At 43.0% G+C, this 23,715-nt stretch overlaps 1 protein-coding gene across 5 annotated transcripts in view; it reads right to left on the bottom strand.

Annotated features, from left to right (window-relative positions):
• Positions 1-8,341, bottom strand: part of DGKI (diacylglycerol kinase iota) — a gene marked incomplete at its 5' end in the record, with an annotated part of 382,063 nt that extends 373,722 nt beyond the window's left edge. For 3 of the 5 annotated variants that reach the window (XM_084896735.1, XM_084896736.1, XM_084896738.1), the window contains one exon: positions 7,953-8,341. In XM_084896735.1, the coding sequence (XP_084752861.1) occupies positions 7,953-8,341 (389 nt within the window). The remainder of the gene's footprint in view (positions 1-7,952) is intronic. The other 2 variants (XM_084896737.1, XM_084896739.1) reach the window with 1 other exon arrangement.
• Positions 8,342-23,715: the final 15,374 nt, after the last annotated feature.

Here is a 23,715-nt window from a genome sequence, read left to right as displayed (position 1 = left end):
CTTATTTTTATACTATCTGAATAATTATATTACTAGCTATTGACATTTGACCAGTGCTCAGTATGTTGAAGAATAAACAAATCTACTCCTTAATTGGACCTAATTGTAGATGACATCACTCTAACAAACAGACTCATGGCCCTAACCGGTTTGGCTCAGTGGATAGAGCGTCGGCCTGTGGACTGAAGGGTCCCGGATTCAATTCCGGTCAAGGGCATGTACCTTGGCTGTGGGCACATCTCCAATGGGAGGTGTGCAGGAGGCAGCTGATCGATGTTTCTGACTCTCTATCCCTCTCCTTTCCTCCATGTAAAATATCAATAAAGTATATTTTTTAAAAACACACACTCATGGCACTTACTTTGTGACAGGGAGCATAAAAAGTATCAGCCTTCGAACAATTCTATAAGATAAGTAGTAGTACCATTACCATTTTATAGATGGGGAAATTAAGGCACAGAGAGGTTAAGTAGCTCGCCCAAGGTCACACAACAGACAGAAGTGGTAAATTAAACCCAGGCAGGTGGATTCCAGAGTCATGGCTCTTAACCACTCTGTCTCTCATGTGACTGAAAAGTAGTAAGAATATTTTATTGCAATTGAATTATCACTATTTTAAGTTTTGAATGTTTGCCTTCTCTTCCAACAAAAGCCAGACCATTCATAATATAGTTTAACTCAAAGTGGGTTAGTTATCATAGCATTATTTATGAATCTGAAAATCTTCAGGTAATTCCACTTAAGCAAAATACATGAAAGTTAGGCAAAGGAACTATTGATAGGTAAATCCATGACAAAGAACTATTGCCTTCAAAAAAACAGTATCTGCTCCATTTCAAAGGCTCACAGAACCTGAGGGCTGGAAGGAAAGAACATTAAAATCACCCGCAAAGCCCTTCTTCCCACCTCTATCCAACCACAGCCCTTCCTTCAGCCAATACACATACCCCTAATGGTTTCACTTCCTCTCAAGTCACCAAGCAGCACCCATGCCCCCTCTCTTTGAACACTGTGTATGTCAGGAACTCATCAGCCACTTGTTTTCTTTTAACATATTTTTATTGATTTCAGAGAGGCAGGTAAAGGGAGAAAGAGATAGAAACATCAATGATGAGAGAGAATCATTGATTGGCTGCCTCCTGCATGCCCAACACAGGGGATAGAGCCCGCAATCACAGCATGTGCCCCCACCAGGAATCGAACCGTGACCTCCTGGTTCATAGGTAGACACTCAACCACTGAGCCACACCGACCGGGCTCATTAGCCATTCTTCAAGTGCTTTATAAGTTAGGTGAATAAAAAGTAGCTGGCACTTTTTCCAAGACTTCCTTATTAAGTTAAAAACAAAACAAAGGCTTAGCATCACGCAGTCAACCAAGGAATTCTTCCTAAAGTAACTTTTCCACAGCAGTCAATCAGGTGAGTTGGAAGGAGTATGAGTAAAGTAACACAGAACAGAGGCTGCTGGAGTCACCCCAAGCCGGCTGGACAACGGTCAGGCCAGACTCCAGGAATGCAGGGCAGCCATCTTTCTGCATCTCTTAAGTTCTACCACATGTGTCAAACACAAGGACCGCGGGCCAAATCCAGCCCGCCAGGCCTTGCAATGTGGCCCGCACCGCGCTGTCATCACTGCACTCCACTGTCAGTTTATGACATTGTCAGTTTATGACTGTTCAGTAAACCATTCGGCCCGCGATTTAGGCTGGATTTTAGATTTTGGCCCCTTCTCTGATTGAGTTCGACACCCCTATAAGTCAACAGAAAATTCCCTGAGGAGAAAATCAATGATGCCCCTTGGAAAGGGATGAGACAGACAGAAAGAGAGCCAGAGAGCTAATTAGTGCTACTCAGAAGGCAAATTAAGGCCTTTTCTTTGACAAGCTGGAAATAGCTGGGTAAGGAAGAGCTTCTGCCACCCCTCTCTGGCCTCCAACAGATGGCCAGCGGGCTGGTGCAGGTACTCACACAGGAATCTGTAGTCAGACACACACAGTCCTGGGCTGTTGGACAAAGTGTAAATGACAAAGAGGCAGAAAAAGGGAAAATCACAATGGAGATGGACAAGAAATGGATCACCGTAGTAGTTTATTTAAAGGAAGCAATTAAACTCGTTCATTCCATAAATATTTATCCAGCACCTGCTGAGCAATAAGAACCGGATTCAGTGATTCAAAGATAAGGTACAATTTCTGTCTTCAAAGGAGCTACCAAATGAGCAGGGAATAATGATACTTACAAAAGTTCACGCTACACAAGGCACTGCACCGAGTCCTTCGCTTGGTGTAACTCATTCAATTCTCCTAACAAACCTCTCTGAGGGAAGTATGACCATTCCCCCACTTTAGAGATGAATATGCTGAGCTCCAAAGGTTTACACAGCATGCCCAAGATCAACTACAGGATGCCAGGTTGAAGCTCTACCTTAATTCCCAGATCAGGAAATCCCAGGTCAGTCTTAACAGTGCTGTTGAAAGCACCATCTGAGGTCAGGGTAGGATCGACCACCTGTCACAGAAAGTGGACACTTCTGAGCTCAGTCCTAAAGAGGAGCTTGCCTGGAGAACAAGCCAGAGATGAATTATGAGCGTACTATGTGCAAACATAATCCGGTGTTTTTATTTCTTTAATCTTTTTCATTGCATTGGTTTGCTATGCCTTGTGAGAGGCATAACATTCCAAGCAGTTCAAACAATGCCAAGAGTTCAAACAGCTCCAATCCGTCCAAGCAATTTGAAATCAGTCCATTATTGCAGTTACTTCAAGCAAATTAAATTTCAAAGAGGGAAAAAAAAGAAAGCCTAGTAGCTTAGATTCTGTTTTCCTCCTTACCTTCCTTTTCCAGTTATCCACTGTAAGGAAAGCCCAAACACTGTCTTTGAATTGTGGTTAACTGTTATCGTGAAACTGCAATTACTGGATCACAGAAAAAAAAAAAATAATTAGGATCAGTATTACCAATACAAACCCACATAGGAAAGCAAATGTCATAGCCAGCATGTAGGCAATGGTCCTTCCAGATGCTCCTTGTCTCACAGAGAGTGACTGAGCCCACTCCAAGGATACTTTGGGGCTGAACAGGGAATGTGTATCCAGATGCCAGCCCAGAAGGCCATGGATGTGTCACCGGCCTGGGCCCTCACTGGGAGTCCCCATTTTCTCAGATTAGAAAGGGAAGTGATCCAAAAAGCCAGCTCTAGTCTGAATTACTTTGGCCCGATGTTATGTGGCCACAGAAAAAAACCTGAACACCAGCAAAGCTCCCTTCAACTTCTCCATCCCCTAATTCCACGGGACCCAAGGCTGCCAAGCTTCCATACAAAAACCAAGCCTCTAAAAGATCAATTAGAGCAGATTAAGTACTCTGGACGGTGGTTCGAGTGCAATTGTGCCTGGTGTGTATCCTGATTAAGGAAGTCTATGCTTAGCCAAGCCCTAAGTGATTATGGAGGATGGAAACATTAAGTTAGAACCACGGTTTTCCTCTGACCCTAACGTCTAAATGTCAGAGGAAAACATAAAATAAATAACATGGGTTTACATAGAAGGAGGATGCATACTCATATTCCGAAGAAAATTTCCCCTATGCATTAGCGATTTCCATGCAAGGAAAAACAATATCTGTGATAGCCTACTTGGCTCCCCCCATCCCAACTGTCTTTCTGATGATCGGTAAACTTGCTTTGAAGAACAAAATGCCAAAAAGGAAACACTAGGTTCTCATCATGACCCTATAAAAAAAAATAGATCTTTTTTATACCTAGCTGACAAACCTAAGAAGTCAAAACTCTCCTTAAAGGGGGTGTCTAGTCTCACCGCCCCTGGTTTCTAAGTAGAGACAGTGACACCCAGGCATCTACATCTCATAAGTCATGGTGACTGCCTGAGCCTCCTTCAAACAAGATCCCGCTTTCTCATTTCTTCTGTGCTGCTCCAGGAGCCCACAGGCCAGCTCTTCCCTGGATCTGGGTTCACCTACACCACACCTGTGTAATTTTTATTAAAAGGCGTATAAAACTCCAAGATTGGCATCTTCACAGAGATGGCAGGTGTCATGTAGGTGGTTTTGTTCTCAGAAGCAAAACCAACCTATTTTTGACGATCATGAATGTATAATCATTTTTATTTCTGAAATAGCAGAGGAGTTCCTTCATATTATATAGCCAAAGCAGCACAGACGAAAGAATAAAGTATACAAAATAGCATATATAATGATCCATGGTATATTACAGAAGAGCATGTAGATTATAACGCATGCGCACGCAAACGCACACATGGAGAGAGTTCAAACCAGAAATGAATGTTGAGGGAAGCATGATGTGGTTTTAAAACAAAGTCATTTAGCATTAAATCTGGGTTTGAACTCTTCCTCCTACCCAGGCTCTAAGCCCCAGGCTCATTTTTTATAAAATAGAAACAACCATAAGCATAGCATAGGACTGTCATAAAGAGTAAATAAGATAGAATATACAATAACACTGAACACAGTGCCTGGTACACAGAGGATGATAAGCATCAGTTACCTCTCCTTCCTCTCCCCTGTGTGCCTCTAAAAGATTTTTAAAATATATTTTTATTGATTTCAGAGAAGAAGGAAGAAGGAGAGAGAGAGAGAAAAGCATCAATGATGAGAGAGAATCGTAGATTGGCTGCCTCCTGCATACCCCCTCCTGAGGATCAAGCCCACAACGCCCAGCATGTGCCCTGACCAGGAATCCATCCATGACCTCCTGGTTCATAGGTCGACACTCAACCACTGAGCCACACTGGCTAAGGCTAAAAGATTATTTTTAATATTACTGACAGAAAATGGGAATGCTTAGAGTGGTTTTTTAAAAAATCCTACACATATGTATCTGTTGCAGCACCATAATTTGCAAAGAAAAAAGAAGTAGTAATTTAAGAAGAAAAAAAGCACAAGCTCACTTGCACTGCCTTCTAAACCTTCAGCTTTACAGTCTACAGAGACTATTTGCTCCAGGGGAGCAGAATCTGAAATAAAGGAAAAATTCTCATGGGAAAAATGGTTCCTAAAAAAGAAAAAAGCCAAGAAAGAAAAGATAATGAGGGAAAATCGAGGGGTGTGTGTAAAGGGGTTTATTTTACTTAACAAAGTAAAAGTCAAGCAAAATGAATAATCTGCCTCCAGAAACGTTTATTTAAAGGCTCTTTGTAAAGGGCTCCGGTTCCTAAAAAGACAGGAGTCACTGCATATGCCCACCCACTCCTCATTTATTTTTAAACCCCAGATTATATGTTTCTTAGCAACAGAAGGAGCAGACGAGACCCCCCCTACCCACATGCACATGCACACCCTCTCCCAAAGCCCCCTTCTTTCCTGTCAGTGCCATTCCACAAACACCCATGTTCTCCAGAAAATAGGTTTGAGCTACCTGCACGGCTCCTCTTCCCCACCTTAAATGATCCCCCTTATACAAGCAGCCATACTTCGCACTCTCACTGAACCCTTTGGCTCCAACTCCCTTCTGTGAGGCCCTGCTAACCCCCTCCATTCTCTCCCACCAGGCGCTGTCCTCAGGTGCCCCAGAAGAGAGGTGGCAGTCCTCCCTGAGGAGCCAAAGCCCAACTCCAGCCGGAGCTGTTCTTCCCTTACAGACCAGTCACTAACCAACGGCGAAACAGTCCCCACGGCCACCTCTGACGCCTGCACAGTGGCTGCCGTGGTAAGTGGGCAGGCCACGGACTCTGACTCTAAAAATAGTAACAATCATGGAAATGGGACATGTTCCAGGTTACAAGCATGTGCCAGATGAAATCACCTACCTTTTCTGCAGTCTTTCCCCTGACTCGGGGACTGCCTGGCCTTGTCTGACTGGGCACGGTTTGTGAGTTCAAAGATCAATTGCTTAGCCTCTTTTTTATTTTTATTTTATTTTTATTTTTTTTTTTTTGGGGGGGGGGGGGATTAGGGCAGCAATACTCAGATATTAGTGTGCTGACACATTGCCAGAGGAGCTGGGTAAAAATTCCCACCCATCGCTCCAAAACCCACGGAGAGGTGGGATTTGGAAGCCTTGGGTGGTGGGGATTGTTCACCAGCCACCCGAGGTGACACCGCTGCCAGGGGGAGTGCTGAATAGGAAACCTGACAGCCCTGTTGAAAAGGAAATTGTGCTCACAAAGTAGGACCCGTTTTCTATAGAGGATTCAAGCCCTCCGCAAGAGTAAGCCGCGTCTGGGGTTCCACGACCGTGTCTGTGTGCGCGCCCACTCACACATGCACCTGTGACCATGTGACCCAGCAAGGGGTGGCCCTGCACAGTACCGGTTCCCAGGAGAGAATGACCCCTGCCAAGAGGCAAGCCGAAATGATTTCCCTTGCAAACTCTGGCTTGGTAGCCCTACCCAGTGAGGAGTCCGATGGAAGCCAATATCCCAGGAGCCGGAGCCCAGACCCAGGATGTGCTTCCCGTCACCGCCCACCACACAATCCCGATTCCTAAATAGGCTGAATGTGGCCCCTGCTCCCCTCAGGGCCAGTCAGGCCACCAGAACCAGGAAGGAGAACTGCCTGTGCCCCAGCACATCTCCAGAGAGCTACTCCACTCTCCACAAGCCCCTCTAAATTTAGAAAGAGAACGATCATTGGGTCCCGATCTATGTGAGTAACTAAGAGAGCAAGTCAGGTGGGAACCACCTCAACGCACAGCGGACGGGATGCACCCAAGGGACATGGGAGCAGCCACCTCCCCGGGAAGATGGTCTCAGGGTCGTCAGAAGCCACCGCTTGGACACAGAGCACATGCCCCGGTGACCGGGGCCTCCAGCCCAGGCCCTGCCAGCGGGGATCCCGGTGATTCACACCCGTAGCCCGTCCATACCACACACACCCGCACAAACCCACGCCCTCCATCCTCTGCTTCTGCTTACATAACAGCACGTGGTGTGCCGGGCTGAACACTTTCTACGGGCTTCTGGAAAGGGACTGCTGCCTCCGAAGGAGTAAGGTCCGGAGAATGCTTTTCCTGGCTCCTTTTCAAGACAGCCCCTGAGCCCTAGCAAGTACCCATCTGTGAAATCCCGTGCTTATCATCTTGACTTTGAAAAAGGAATAAGCAGTAAGCGCGGCCTCTGACACCCTCCAAACCTCTCACATCTTTATTCCTGCCTGGTGCCCAGGGGCTGGAGGAGGTGAGGGGGAGCAGAGAACCTACTGAATCCTCCTGCTCATTTCTGGATCCGACACAATGTGGGGCACTCCTTTATCCTAACGTGGTGGCCACGTATCCCACAATGTCCTTGTCTCACAAGCACATCCCATCCTCCGGGCTCCCCTACGGAGCTGGCAAGCACTGTCCCATTTTCCGCCTCCCCCCTCGCTTGCCCACAGGCTCCCCAAGTCGTCCTTCCGGGCACACCTAGTCGAGAGGGAGAGAGAGCACGTGTGCGTGTAACCCCGTAACCAGGTGCGTGTCTGCAGACACAGTTCCCCATGGACTCCCTTCCTTCCTTCCCGGGCATGTCCCTGCAGGTCCGACCTCCTCCGTGCAGACACGGGCCCCTCCGGGCCCCGCCGGCGGGCTCCCCTACGGAGCTGGTGCCCAGGGCTCCCCGGGCGAACTGCGGGAGGCAGGGGGAGTGGCTGCAGAGGACGCCGCCGGTTTAGGGACAACTTTGAGGGTTTCTCCCAAGAAAACCAGGCGGCTCTGGGCGTGCACAACCTCCGCTCCCCTCCCGCACACGCGCGCGCCGTTTTGTTGTTGTGCTGACCTCGGGGACCCCGCCTTCCCTCCTGTCCTCCCGGCACAGGGGAACGGGCAGCAGCTTCTCTCCAGCCCCAAAGGATGGGGTGACAGGAGAACACACCTCCAGGGGGAAGGGGGTACGGGGAGCGCACAGGTGACCCACTCGGCGGCGGCGCCCCTCGGAGGGGAGGAGCGGGTGGCGCCCGCGCGGCTCCGGTCCCCGCGCCCCGGCCCCCGCCGCCTACCTGTAAGAGACCTGCTTCCGGAAAGTTAAGTTCCGCAGCTTCTCCTCCAGCGCCTCGTCCTTGTCCCTCGCGCCGGCGGCCGCGGGCTCCTCCGGGGCAGCGGCCCCCGCCGCGCCCGCCGCCGCGCCCCGCGGGTCCGCGCCGCCCTCGGCGCCCAGGCAGCCGCTCCCGGCGCCGCTTCCGCCGCCGCCCGGCGCCCCCTGCTCCTCGCCCGCCGCGGGGCTGGGGTTCATGGCGCCGCTCCGGCCGCCGCCGCGCAGGGAGGCAGGCGAGGCGGCCCCGCTGCCGCGGAGGCCGGGCCGGCGGGCGGCGCTGGCTGCGAGGGAGCGGGCAGGTCCGCGCGCCGCTGGCAGGGGCGGCAAATGGCAGCCCCTTCCCGCAGCATCCATCCGCCGCGGCCCCGCACCGGGGCATTGTGGGAAACTCCGTGCCTCCACTCCCCCGGCCTGGCCAATCAGAGGGCGCCTCCCTCCGCCGCCCTCCACCGCCCCGCGCCCTCCCGGGTGCGCCCGAGCCCGCCAGCCCCCCCCCCCGGACCTTCCCGAAACCGGGAGCGCCCGCGGGAGATGCACTTGAATTCCGCCCTGAGGCTGCAGGAGAGGGGATGGGGGGAGGGGGAGGAGGGGCTGCGGGGCGTTGGGCGCGAACACGCGCGGCGGAGCGGGGAGCGCCGGAGGGAAACTCCTCGGACCGCGTGCCGCGCCCCGGTGCCTGCGCCCGGGGGCTGGGACCGGACCGGAGCGCTGCCCGCCCAGCTCTCCTCCCGGCCGGTGACCCCTGGCCCAGGCCCCGGGCAGCATTCTCTCCGCCACCGTTCTCCGGGGCCCGCAGAGGCTACCGTAGGCGGGACAGGGACACCCTTGGGGCTCAGAGAAAGCGCGGCCGGTGGGAACCTGGGAGGAAATTCGTGCGCCCTGTAAAGTAAGAAGTGCGGGGAGGTCAAGTTCATGATCCTGGCGCCTCTCTCAGGGTGAGGGCTGGGACCCTGTATGCCTGAACTCTCCAGCCCAGGGTCTTCCTTACACAGAGCCCGCTCTCCCTCAACAGAGGTTAATTTGATGGAGTGGGAGCACAGGTCCCTCTGTGAAGTAGAAGGAGAATCCGGGGGGCAGAAGCGAGGGAGGGCGCCGGCGCCGGGTGCTGGTGCCTCGGGAGGGGCTCCCCCAAGGAGGGGCTTCCAACCACTTGGGACCCCTCTTCGGAAACATCCCAAACTTTGCAGGATCTGCCCATTTCACGGCTCACCTCACCATGACCCTTTGTTTCTGACACGTTGGAAAACTCCATGGGGTTTGAATATGTGCTCCAAAGTGTGTGAGACAGAGACTTTTCCACATTAGAAGTTTCCACCCAAGAAATCTCAGCTGTCAACAAACACAAGAAAGTTCCATACTGAAGGCTGAGTGGAGTAACCAAAAGATATAGGTACATGGAGGCGTGGTAAGAGGACCAGGCCAGTGAAGAATCTCAGATCAGCGTTGTACAACCCCAGACAAGTTGCTGGATTTTTTTTCCCCTTTGTTTTCTTACGTCTAGAATTAGGGGATTGAACAAAATACCTCAAAACCCTCCCAATTCCCCACATTCTGTAATTATCCTCCGTATGGACATGATAAGCCAGAGGTGCCCTGGGCTACATCTTCAGAGGGGACTGGGAGTACCAGGTGCTTCAGCAGTGATGTTAACTAAGACCCACACATATCCTGTGTTTCCCTGAGACCACAGAAACCTCATCTTACGGGGATTACCTGACAGCTTCCCCGCTGCTCTCCATGCATTCTGTAGTCTGTTCTCTAGCACAACCCCCAAGATACTGCTGATGCCTTATCCTCTTCCAATGACGAGCTATTGTCGCTAGAACAAAGTTCAAACAACTCCTTAACTGATCTCCGAGGTCACAGGAATAGACGATGTGCCAGCCCCCTGTCCACGTCCCCCCTTCCTACAGTCTTGATGGTGCCACTCTGGACTGGACTCCTTACAAGCTTCAGAGAGTCCCTGCTCTCTCTGCTCTCATCTCTCATGCCTAGGTCTGCTGTGTCCTCTTCCACCCTCCTCTCACTCCTGATATCACCTCGCTAACTAGTGCACCTCCATCAGATCAGATGTTAGTGTACATGTTTCCCCACCCCCATTAGAAACCTCCATTGATCTCCTTCGGGTCAGTGATGGGTGAGCTGAGAACAGGCCGCCCTTGCACTATGACACTAAACTTTAGCCACTGCAACTGCGGGTCACTGGTCTGTCTCTCCCTCATGTGCATGGAGGCTACGTGTTGTTTATCACAATGTCCCCCGGGAATTAGCATCATAATTGTGCACATTATAGGCCATTATAAAGGGTTTATTGACTTAGGAAAGAAATATAAATGGCTTTGAGTATATAAACATATACACTCAAATTCACTTATTTCAAAAGAAATTTAATTTTAAACTAGAATAAGATGTCATTTTTAAAAAAATAAGTTTGATAATAGATGCTCACGGTGATGGGGTAGGAAAACCAACAGGGGCTCAAATGGTTGCCATTGTTTGGCACAGTCTCTCTGCTGTGAAGTTTGGCGATATATATCAATATTTGAAATTTGCAACCGAATGAACCTAGCCATTCTGCTTCCAGGAATTTGTCCTCTGATATCCTTGTAGATGTACACAAAATACTGAAGACTGAAAACAACCTAAATGTTTGTCCGTATAGAATCAATTAGCTAAATTATTATTAGTCCAAACAAAGGAATTCTCTGCAGCCTTTAAGAGAATAAGGTAGATTGATACGTGTTAATATAAAACAATTTCAGAAATGTTAACTGGAAGAGAAAAACTGGATTCAGCATATTTAGTATGCTACCATTTATAGAAAAAAAGGAGGGTGGCTGTAAATATAGTATTTCAAAAAAAAAAAATACTTAAGAAAACAGTGATTCTCGGACAGAGTTAAGTGGCCAGAACTAGAATCTTGAGTTTTTGCCTGATTAAATCAATACATACCAACAGGAGACAGAATGTCTCGCAGCCTCATAGGAAAGCCAGTTGGACCAATCAGGTGTGTGTTTGCATATTTAGAGTGCACCAACAAAAAAAATCAACTAAACAAAAGAAAACTGGGTAAAAAAGAAATGACCATTTTGAAGATACACCTGAATTTAAAACAGATAGGAGACCCTACAACTGAGAATCACAATTCCAGCCTTAGTCAAATAAACTTTTGCATTGAGTGGCCTTCTGAAAAGTTACTTAAAATATCATTTGTCCTTTTAGACATTTTTTTGTTTTTGTTTTTCAATGGTCACTAAGCAACCTTGTAATTATTTATTCAACTTCTTAGTTACCTTGACTCTAAAAAGTGGACTCCTTTTTAAATGGGTCAGAAGAAGCATTCCAATTATAGGAAAAGAAATTGACAGTCAGGTTTAAAATGCAACTCAGCCCTAGCCGGTTTGGCTCAGTGGATAGAGCGTGGTCCTGCAGACTGGAAGGTCCTGGGTTTGATTCAGTTCCAGGGCACGTACCTTGGTTGCAGGCTCAGTCCCCCATAGGGGCCGTGCAGGAAGCAGCAGATTGATGATGCTCCTCTCTCATGGATGCTTCTATTTCTCTATCCCTCTCCCTTCCTTTCTCTCTAAAAATCAATAAAAACATAATATTTTTTTTAAATGTATCTCAAATGATTTTCAGTAACCTAAACAAGGAAATGAGCTTCCCTGGGTATCTTGAAACATCCCACCTCTAATCCCAGACCTCACCTTCATCACTGGACCCAAAGGCATGCCCAATTAGTTGGGCTTCTTATCTCATCTTTCTATTATCAATTACTGTTCATTCTAAAATAGGTATTATCCCAGTCTTAAACACCAAATGTGAGTGTCCTAAATTCTAAGTCTAATCAAAAAATATTTCAAGCATGAAATTTTAAAGAAATCAGACATTTTTTAGATTTAGATAAGACTGCAAAATCATTAATAAAGAGAACATTGTGTCTAACATTTTTTTAAATGTACATAGCTATCAGGAATTTTTAGGGAATAACACAGAATCATGTTTTTGTTATTTTAAAACAAATAACATAAACCAAACACACACTTTTAAGGTGTCAGCTATTTATAGACCAACTTAAGGGTAATAGAGCTTATGGAAATATTGTCACTGAAGGAAAATTTTCAGATTGAGCTTAATCCTGCCTCCCAACCTTTCTACTTGCTACTTTTGCCACCTGGAACACTCTACCTCAGAGGTTCCCAAATTTTTTCACTTCATAGAACCCTTAGTAATTATTTTTCCTGTAACCTGTAGGCCAAAAGAAGAACCTAATATTTATGTTTACTAGGTAGTTCAGTGCTAACAGTTTAATAACTATTTATGTTTCAACAACTTTAGTATCTGTTCTAAAAATCATAAAATACATAAATTGACAGAAAAAAAACAATGTTTGTATTTCATTCTTAAATAGCCACAATTTCTTAATAACAAGATAGCAATGGGCATGGCATAACTTCTCCAACCTTGGGATCGTGTTAGACCCTGCCACCCTCTTTTCCTGTTCCACACTGAATTTCACATGGTATGGCTTTTTATAAGAGCAACCACTGAAAACCCAGCTTTGCCAAAGTGATGATGTCACGAAAGAATGTGGAGTGATCCAATGTTGGAACTGTCAACATTCAACTAATAGTTTGCATGGTGTTTAACAGATGTGGCATGTCCCTGCATTTCCCTCAAATTTTTCAAATATCCTGCAGTGCCCCTTGAATTCATTGCAGAGACGGAACACCCCCCCACACACACACAGTTCAGGAACAGTGATTCAAACCCCCAAAACATTTAATGGTGTTTGTTTTTGCGTGATTCCTTAGAAAACAGATCCTGAGGCACAGTTTATAAGCCAAGACTTCACGGGAAATTGAAATCCCCGAACTTTTTAAAGGGAAAAGAGAAGACCAAAAAAAAGGAAAAATAAGTTCAAGGTTGTGAGTTATGAGATGGCTGCACCCCAACAAATAAACATACCTGGTGGCTTGGGCACCAGAACTTCCTCCAAACAGAACTGACATCATCATCTCCTCTATGGTGTCCCATTTCATCTACGATGCATTCTGTGTGCAAGAGAAAGAGGAATTTCTCTGCCACTTTCTTCCTGTGTCTGTCTCTCACTGGTTGAAGTTTGTCCCTTAAGGAATTAACTCACCCTGACTTCTAGGTTGTATTACCGGCTTTGAGGCAGCCTCTGGGGAACCCAGATCTCTGCCCCACCGCAGGCCTCCTTGTCCCTTTCTAGAAGTGATGGGAGGAACCTCTAAAGATGGATGCTGCTTGGACCTGCTCACTAAGGCTCCTGACAATGAAGTCTCCTTGAAGGCTGTGCAGGAGGAGTCCAGCCCTCCTTTTCAGAGGCTGAGAGAACTGTCTAAACTGTGCTACTTACTTTGTCTTTCCTCTCTTGTTAGGATAGGAGGTCTATATTAGCTGTGTTCAACAAAACTGTAGTAGGCACACAACACATGTTTACTGAGAGAATGAACGCCTGTTATCCAACACTCATTTGCCTATGAGGAGCATCAGTGGGCCAATAGGAAAGGTGCTGGGATTGTAAGTTTGCCAGTTAATAAGGGAAGAAGGGATCCCCTTGAGGAATGCGTGATGAGCCTGAGACCCTCAGGCTTGCGTCACTGCCATTACAAAATATGAAGCTACATTGAGAGCCTGAAATTAAAATGAAGAAAAATATTTTAGGTTCTACTGATAGAGATTGATAGGAATTCTTTAGCATAGGCAGTTCCCATGAAAGAGTTAAGGAAAAATTGATCTATTCTAGCTCCAGGATGGAAGGGGTCTGTAGATCATCCAACCCAATCTTCCATCCATGTACAGTGCTCCCATAACCTCACTCCTAGTGGTCCCTTTTAGCCTGGAAACACTGAAGTTACAGGGAGTCACTACTTTTTGAGATAATCCAGTCATTTTCAACAGGCTCTCTTATAAACTCTTCCCATTTTTCATTACTATTCCTTATTCTAACTGTTGGTGTGCCAAAGAAAGTAATGTGGTTTGCAATGTTCCTACACTTGAGCAGCTGGTGTATGGACCAAAATGAGGGAGTTAACATTTATTTAAGTTCTTTCTGTGTGCTGCCCATCGAAGTCTTTGACCCACCCAGAGTCTTTGAGAGCTGAAGTTTGTCATTCATTGCATTCACATTCCCTTTTGGTTCCTTATCAATGCAGATCTGATCTGCAATGTACTCAGCAAGTCACCAATAAATTTCCTGAAAAGGATAAGGTCAGGATAAGAATGTATAGCATGCCCCATAAACCTCAATCCAAGCTGGCAATCATTTGTTTTACAGGCAGTTACCAAATGTCTATATGGAATATGCACTGTTCTATATATCAATATTAGAGATTCATCAGGGGACAATCAACGACCCTGCTTACTTGGTGGTAAATATTCTAGTGCTCCATTTTAGTTGGCGTAAGTAAATTCAGAAAATATTTAATATATTGGTGGAAATAGTCATAATGACCTAAGTCAAATCGGTATTCAGGCTATATCCCTCCAAATTATAATTTTGTAAAGAATTCCCAACGTTAACTATGAATTAACGATATTACTCTTTAACCAAATCCTCCCACTTCTGAAAATGTATCTTAAGGAAAAATTGCAAGAAAGAGTATTCTAAGTATAGAAAAACATTTGCCATAGAATTGTTTATAATGGTGAGGTTGTGAGCTAACACAACAAAAATAGGAAAATAAATAAATTTTTCAAAGTCCATTGAAGGAATATTATGCAGATGCCCAAAATAATAGTTATGGATCCATGTAAATTTGTTACACAAATTGCCAATGATATGCCAAATGGAAACAATAGGATATGAAGTTGAGTGACATCATCATTGCAACTATATAACATATGGGTATATAAGACAGAGAAGGGAGCACAGTCAACCTTCTCCTCACTGACACCTCCTCAGTTCAATTTCTTTAGAAGCCAAGCATTCCATCTCTATCACTTAACTTATACCAAAAACAAAAAATTAATTCAACAGGGATCAAAGATCAAAATGTAAGAAGGGGGGACAACTCATGACATTGGATTTGGCAAGTATTTTCTAGATATATACAGGCAACAACAGTAAAAATAGATAAATTGGACTACATTAAAATGTAAAACTTTTGTGTATCAAAGGACATAATCAACACAGTGAAAAGGCAGCCTACAGAATAAGAAAAAATACTTGCAAGTCATATCTGATAAGGAGCTAATATATAGAATATATAAAGAACCTCTACAACCCAACAACAAACCCACAAATAACTTCATTAAAAATGGGCAAAGGACCTAAACAGGCATTTCTCCTAAGATGACATACATATAGCCAACAAGCATATAAAATGATGCTCAGCTTCAGTAATCATTAGGGAAATGCAAATCAAAACCACAATGATATCATCTCACACCCATTAGAATGGCTGCTATAAAAAAAAAATAGAAAATAAAAGAAACTGGAAATAACAAGTGTTAGTGGGAATGTAGAGAAATTGGACCTTGTTCACTGTTGGTGGGGAAGTGAAATGGTGTAGCCACTCTGGAAAATAGTGTGGCAATCCCTCAAAAAATAAAATTACTATATGATCCAGCAATTCCATTCTTTCATACAAAAGAATTAAAAGCAGGCTCTCGAAGAGATACTCCCACACTCATATTCACAGCAGCATTATTTACAAGAGCCAAGAAGTGAAACCAACCCAAGTGTCCATCAATGTCTGAATGGATACACAAAATATTATATGCTTATTTTATATGCTTATTGGCTATATGTATATCATCTTTGGAGAAATGCCCATTGGATTATTATTCAGCCTTAAAAAGAGAGGAAGTTCTGACTTATTACACACATTACAACATGGAAAATACTTAACAACATTATGCTAAGTGAAATAAGCCAGTCTCAAAAAAACAAATACCATCTGACTCTACTTGCATGAGGTATTTAGAGCAGTCAACTTCATAGGAAAAGAAAATAGAATGGTGGTTGCAAGGGGATGGGAGAGGAGAAATGAAGAGTTGTATAATTTTTAGTTTTGCAAGATGTGAAAACCTTCTGGAGATTGCTTGCACAACAATGTGAATATACTTAACATTATTGAATAGGATAGTTAGAAATGGTGAAGATGGTAAATTTTTTTTTAATATATTTTATTGATTTTGTACAGAGAGGAAGGGAGAGAGATAGAGAGCCAGAAACATCGATGAGAGAGAATCATCGATCAGCCGCCTCTTGCACACCCCCCACCGGGGATATGCCCGCAACCAAGGTACATGCCCTTGACCGGAATCAAACCCAGGACCCTTCAGTCCCCAAGCTGACGCTCTATCCATTGAGCCAAACCGGTCTCGGCTGAAGATGGTAAATTTTGTTGTGCCTTTTTTACCACAATAAATTGAAAAATAAACTACTTGTGGAACAAGAGGTAAACTCTGAGGAAAACATGGAAGTGAATTTGTGCTGAGACCACCAATTATTGACTGTGTCTCTGACTTTGTCTCAGACCATGAGCAAGGAAAATAAGTTCTCCAAAGAAGATGAGTCCAAATGAATAGAAGCCACATAGGGGCAATTGCAAGGCAAGGGAAGAAATAATTTCTTGATGGAGCCATCAACGCTAAGTTGCCAATCCCTGCACCAGATTTCAGGACGTTGGAGCTTTCTCTTTCCTCTTCATTAATCAAAGATAATGCAGAATTACAGGGTGAAATGACTTGCCAAAGAGTTTTCCATTTTCTGCCTCTCTGAAATGATGCTGATTGGAGTGAGAAAAGCTCCCTGAGGACAAATGCTCATATGCTCAGGACCAGAGTTTGCCTGCAGCAAAAACAGAGTGCCCAGAGGTCTACTTTGTTGTTCCTGTTGACAGTCCCTGCGGTGAGCCCAGTGCCATCAGCAGCACTCATTCAGGCCAACCCGCCATTAGGAGCTGCCCTGGAGAACTTCAGCATTTCCCTGTTTTTCTCAAGTGCGTCTGGTCTTTAATTGGATTGCTGTAATTTAACCTTCCTAGGCCAACATTGCTTTGCTCTCCACAGGCTTAAAAGCCGCTCCTTTTACATTTACTCGCACTTCAGTTGATAGTTGATACTATTGTCTCTCAGTCTTCACTGATATATTGAACTCTCTTAAAGGAAGAAAAAAAAGGACTCTTACAAGCTCCCATAGGTTCATTTAAATTCTTTCACTTGTAATTTTCATTATTTCACAAAACAAGGCATAACGTTGTTACACTTGCCACATGATAATAAACCCAAATAATTTTCAAATACTATAGAAAAAGTACACAAGAAAAATATTCAAAATCATAATAGGAATGTGTGATGGATGACATTTTTCTCAAATTGAATCGCCTTCAGCATGAATGTGGTGCTGTTTGCTCCAGATTGGGTTCTTTTGAGATGAGGGTTTTGATAATACTCAGCTGTCTGGTCATATTTCTCTACGCCAGCGTTTTTCAACCGCTGTTCCGCGGCACACTAGTGTGCCGCGAGATGTTGCCTGGTGTGCCCTAGGTGCAGACAAGACAAGAATTTTATAATTTTTCACTATTTTGTTTACTTAATATTTCATAATAAAGTAATTATAAAATACTTTCTTTGTGTTTATTTGATTCCTATTCAAGAGAATTACTTTATATATAGTCAATATAGGCACAGAGTTAAATTTTTTAACATTTTCTAATGGTGGTGTGCCTCGTGATTTTTTTCATGAAACAAGTGTGCCTTTGCCCAAAAAAAGGTTGAAAAACACTGCTCTACGCAATTACTGGGAAGACTTTGCTCACACAGGCCATCCTGATGCCACCTGGACTTACTTAACACAAAGGTGTCATATACATAATAATTCCATTTTTAGTCTCTACTCATTAGCCCAGTCACCTCACCAAGGAGTGCTACTTGGTGTTCAGTATAATGGAGCCCCAGAATTCACAGGTCATTAGCATTGAGAGGATAATCTGAGTTAAGTAGAATTGACAAGTACTCATTTTTGTTTTTTTAGACTACCATAAAAACAAACATTTGTAACTTTGAAGAAAAATAACAGAGGTTATTGGGATGACCTTCTCTACAACATATTTGCCTTCTCTACCATTCTACAATTATCCATTAGCTTCGATTCTTGGAATGACCTTTAATCTAGGTTCTCGGGATGGCCTTCTCTTCAACATATCTTCTTTGGTGTCCAATCAATCAATCATTTGCTTGATTCAGAGGTTCTGAAGTGATTAAGATTTCCTGAGTGATTACTGCTTTGAAGTCTGCACCAATAAATTTATTTCTTCCAGTTATAATTGAGACATAATATTGCAAAAGTTTAAGGTTTACCACATGTATCAATTTATTGAATTAAAGAAGACATAATTGGGTTCAGTAAGTGGGTACAGTCCTTGTAAGACATGAGTTCTGTCGGCTCCTCATCACAGTGGTGTTCCCTTACCACCTGCATTCAAACCATAACTCCTGAGCACTCACACTCCTGACTTTCATTCAACTGGAACCCTGAGCTTGGAAATAGGAACTGGATTTTTAAAGAGCAAATATGGAAAATCCTAACCAAAGCTTTCACAGTCAAAGCCCAGTCTCAGAAGGACTCTGTAGTGAAAAGGATGTTGGAGAAGAAACTAGATCCATGTTTGCCGTCTTTATCACCAAGCAGTTGTGTGGCTTCAGGCAAGTGACTTAACTTCACTAATATGTAGTTATCTTATTTATAATATGACAGAGTGGAAATAGAGATTCTTTCCCACTCCAGAATCTAACAAACATAAATAAGGTGGAAACAGAGTTGAGGTAGACAACTACCTTCTCATAGATATTGTTGTCCTAAAGCAGCCTGAATGATGTCCTCACTGCTCAATTGTTTCATTTTTCTCTTCTCTCTCTCTCTCTCTCTCTCTCTCTCTCTCTCTCTCTCTCTCTCTCTCTTTTTTTTCTTTCTACTTCTCAATCCTTCCTCCCCACACTCCCCCAACCCTACCCCCTGCTTCAGATGGTGCTCATCATCAGGGAAGAAAGGAATGGCATCAAAAACTCTTTCAAAGGGTGTGACTACAGAACTTCTTAAAGATATCGACATGTTCCCTTTCTCTTGGGAATAAATATGAATCCTTTTGATGTTTTTCTGTCTCAGAAAGTAATTCCATAAACACGTTTGCCACTCTGAACATTGAACTATTTCCAAAAGATCACTTCATCAAAGCTAATGGATAATTGTAGTCTGGTAGACAAGAGTTCATAGAAGTGTTTCCTGCTCCATTACTCAATAAACATTAAATAACAATAACAGAAAGGATACTATTAAACCACTCTGGATGAATTCTTTGAAATGGAAGGAAGTAGGAAGGAACAAGAGAGAACATATTATACAGAAAGATGTAATCCATATAAAAAGAGATGTGTTTGTTCCCCATGTGTTTAAAATTTGTTCTTTAAGCAAATATCCTTATGAGTTCTTGTTACATTTTTATTGACATTATCTTCAGTTCTTTCACAGAAAGCATCCAATCTGATTATTCACCCTGAACTCCCCTTTCAAACATCTCTGTCTCCTTAAATGATGAGGATGGTTTTTTGTCTCCTGGTGCCAGCCAGCCTGTGGTGTTCCTCAAAAGTATGAGCAGGCTATTGGGCCTCTCAGATAGAAGTGGATAGTCAATAAGTGAAAGGTAAGGGGGTGGGGGAGTATCATTTATCCATCCAGAGGCCTGCAGCAAAAAGGCTGGTGGTCAAGAGGGAGAACTCTAAGTGCCATTTAGATGCTGAAAGTTCTTGCCAGAATAAGGAGGAACAGGCAACTGCCCTCCCAGGCAGCAAATTTCTTCAGCCTCTGCTCCAAAAAGGTCCATTAGCTTAGTCCATTGGTTGCCCAAGTCATTTGAGCAGATGGCGGCCTCCTTTGCAGCTCTCTGGTTTGGGGATCATCCTATCTGGTATAGTTATCTGGGTTGTCCATCAGATTCCTGATTTGGGGGATTGTCCTATATGAACTGTCCACCAAGTTCCAATATTTGGCCATAGGTACTTTAATTATTGAGTAATTGGGGGGGTGGAAGGAACAAAAATAGGGAGTCAGAAATCTACACTCAACTCATCATATCCCCCAAATCTCCCAGGGAATTAAGTTAACCTAAGGCTTGAGAAAATGCTGGGAATATGTTATATTGGTTTTGATGAACTCTTAGAAAGTCTAATCAATTTACCATTCCCTCTAATTCTCTTTTCCACACAGTTTCACACACCTATTTTCATTTCCTGATGCTTGTCTTGTGCCACTTACCTACCTATTCAAGTAATCATTTTTTCCTTGCCAAAAAAAAAAAAAAAAAATTATTTCCCCCTCTCTACCTGTCCATTATTTTGCAAATTTGCAGTCATTAAGCTGGACAAGAATGTTTACATGTATCAAAATGTGAGTCAGTGGAAGTGCATAATAACTGATGGCTGAACTTTACCCTAAACCAAATTATTGGAAAGGAGCCCAGGCATTTTGAGAAAAACTTCCCAGGTAATTCTAATGTTTAACCATCAGTTTTGAGAACCACTGATCTGGATGCTTGTTGGCTTCTCCTGGGCACTTGCCAGCGAATGTTGGTCCCTGATAAAGTACAAGGCCCCCTAAAGCCTCTGAAGCATAAACAATGGATGTAATAGTTTTCAGAAGGGTGAGTGGGATCATTAAGGAAAGTGGCACCAATGGGAATTCATAGGAAGTTTTAAATTACAGGTATTGTTTCCTTCTACTCTGTGATAAATCTCTAGGTGAAATAAAAGCAGATTTTCTTTGAAGAAAGACAATTTAAATTTAGGCCTCGAAGAATTTCTGCAGATAAAGTTTCAATGAAGATAAATTCAAATATCACAAAACCCATAAAGAAGCAAAGCTCTATGAGAAAGAATCCACACAAAAAGCTAATGGCAGAATCATCTTGCAAAAAAAATAAATAAATCAGATCTGAGAAATATGAATATGGAATATAAAATAATTATGTTTAATATATTTAAAAATAAAAATATTGAAAGTTTTATATAAGAGCAAGTAATGATCCAAGCAAGTAGACATTTTGCAAACAAACAAATAAATAGACAAATGCAATGATAATAATTATTATAAAAAGTAATAATAAAATTAGTCATGCAATGGACAGATGAAGTCACATGTGGTTAGACTCAAAGATGTGCCTTCAAGATTCCCCTCAAGGAAGGACTTTTCCAACTGCAAACAGTGTGGTCTTCAGACAGCCTCCAGCAGTCAGCTCCTCAGATCCCAAAAGCTGCCTCTCTGAAGGCCACTGTATCCAATGATGGAGCAATGAGGGGATATAAAGACCCTGTTTCATCCGGATGCTAACCACTCTGAAGCAACATTTCACTGCAGAGCTCTCTACTGGATTAGCCATCATTTTGTTAGGCTAGTTGCGGTTCGCCTCTGTCCAGCCCTGCTTATTTCTCTTTCTTTTCATAGGTGTTTGAGCCCTAATAAATAGTATGTGTCCCAAATTCAATTCCAGCATTTGCTTCCAGAGAAGCAGATGACAGAGCACATTGTAAGGAGACCTATGAACTTGGAAAATAGACCCGAAGGGTTAGCCCACAGAGAGGCAAATATGAGAGTTAAGAAATGTTGCAGATAGAATAAGGTCTGAAATAAGTGTAGTCAGAGTGCCATAAGGAATTAATAGGAAAGGAGAAGAGACAATATTGGAAAAGATAATGTCATAGAATTTTCAAAATTAACAAAATACTCCAGTCCTCAGATTAAGAAAATAACAAATCTTAAATATTAATGCATCATTGAGTTAATTAGTACACAAAGAAAAGATCATGAATTAGCCAGAAAAAAATGGCAGATTACCTTTAGATAACCAAGAACTAGAAAAACAGATTTTCTTAACAGTAAAATTAGAACCCTAAAAATAGTACAATAAAAAAATGGATCAAAAATAATTGTCAATCTAAAATTGTCCAAAAAAGAATGGCAATTATGTGAGTTGACAAAGGTATTAGCTAATATGGTTATCATATTGCAATATATAAATTTATCAAATCAACATTTGTACACCTGAAACTTATAGGGTTATATGTCAATTATACCTCAGAAAAAAATAAAATAAAATGGCATGCCCAGCAAAACTATCTTTTAAGAATTAGGAAGAACAAGAGAACTATAGACAAATTAAAGCTTAGAACAAGACTAAGACTCTCACATAACCCTTTTCCTATATAACACTTAGTAGGTATTTTAAAAATTCTTCTGTGGCCTCCTGATCTGCAATACCCGCCTCCCTTGAGGATTTAATATTTTTCTGATCTTGAATGAGGTGACCACAAATTTTTTTGGTTTTCAGCTTTATAACAATGCTGCCCACAATGCTTTTTTTTTTTTCTTTTTTAAATCTATCCTCACCTCATGAGTCCAGAAATTTAACTGCTTTTCCATCTTTTCCATACTTTCATCACACATTATACATGTTATTTTATCACGTTCCAGAATAGCCTGACATGCAGATTGGGGTTTCCTTTCCTTTTTTCTGGGATGTATTACACTGTTGATTTATTAGCATTGAATTTATGACCAACAGCACTATAACTCATGCCTGAATGAAACTTATCTAACACATATTTTCTCCAAATGGCACATCACAGCTTTTCACACTTAGAAACACTAGACAGAACTTCAGCACTATGTTTGGGGGCCATTTTATTTTATTTTATTTTTATTTATTTATTTTTAAATATATTTTATTGATTTTTTTTTTTTTTTACAGAGAGGAAGAGATAAGGATAGAGGGTTAGAAACATCGATCAGCTGCCTCCTGCACATTCCCCACTGGGGATGTGCCCGCAACCAAGGTACATGCCCTTGACTGGAATCGAACCTGGGACCTTTCAGTCCTTAGGCCGACGCTCTATCCACTGAGCCAAACCAGTTTCGGCTGTATGGGGGCCATTTTAAATAGAAGATCACCAACAAAAGGCACAAAAATGGAGAAAGCATAGCACTAAGTACATTAGTTGTTTGCAGTAGAAGAACTGAAACAAAAAGATGATGTCCCTTTGTTCAATCTTAGCTAGAAACATACTCATCAGGCAACTTGTTTTTGCTGGTCTGCAAGTCCATGAATTATCATGAGAGTGCTGTGAGTTTGATTTTGAGGTTACAAATAAATTTTAATAGGTAGGAAAATTCACATATAAAAATTCACATATTCTCCCCCTTTTAACCCAAGACATGTTCAGCTTTTACTATATATATCTTATTGTTATCTGCAAAGAGCAAGGATTGACTGTACAACTACAATATTGTATAATATTGTACAGATATTGCATGAAAAACAAGAGCTGTTTAGAATTTAGGCATTCTAATGTCCTTAAGTTATTCAGAAAGAGAGTAAATATACTGACTAAATTCAAATGTTTGTCAAATATGCATGAAAAGAACAAAAATAACGTTTCCAATAAATAAAAATAATATGTTTACCTCAAACAATAACAATCCCAAGATGTCATTTTTATACCCATCAGGCTGGCAAAAAATTAAACTCAGATAACATCAAGCATAGATCTGAGTACTGGGAAACAGGAACACACATATTTTTAGTAGAGGTGTAAATTGATACCACCATTTTAAAAAATTTTTTTTTACTGATTTTAGAGAAAGGAAGGGAGAGGGAGAGAGAAACATCAATGAGAGAGATGCATCAATTGGCTGCCTCCTGCAC

The sequence above is a fragment of the Pipistrellus hanaki genome, assembly GCF_964339955.1.
Source record: "Pipistrellus hanaki genome assembly, chromosome: 10".
Taxonomy (NCBI): Eukaryota; Metazoa; Chordata; class Mammalia; order Chiroptera; family Vespertilionidae; genus Pipistrellus; species Pipistrellus hanaki.
This window is presented reverse-complemented; position numbering and strand designations above follow the sequence as displayed.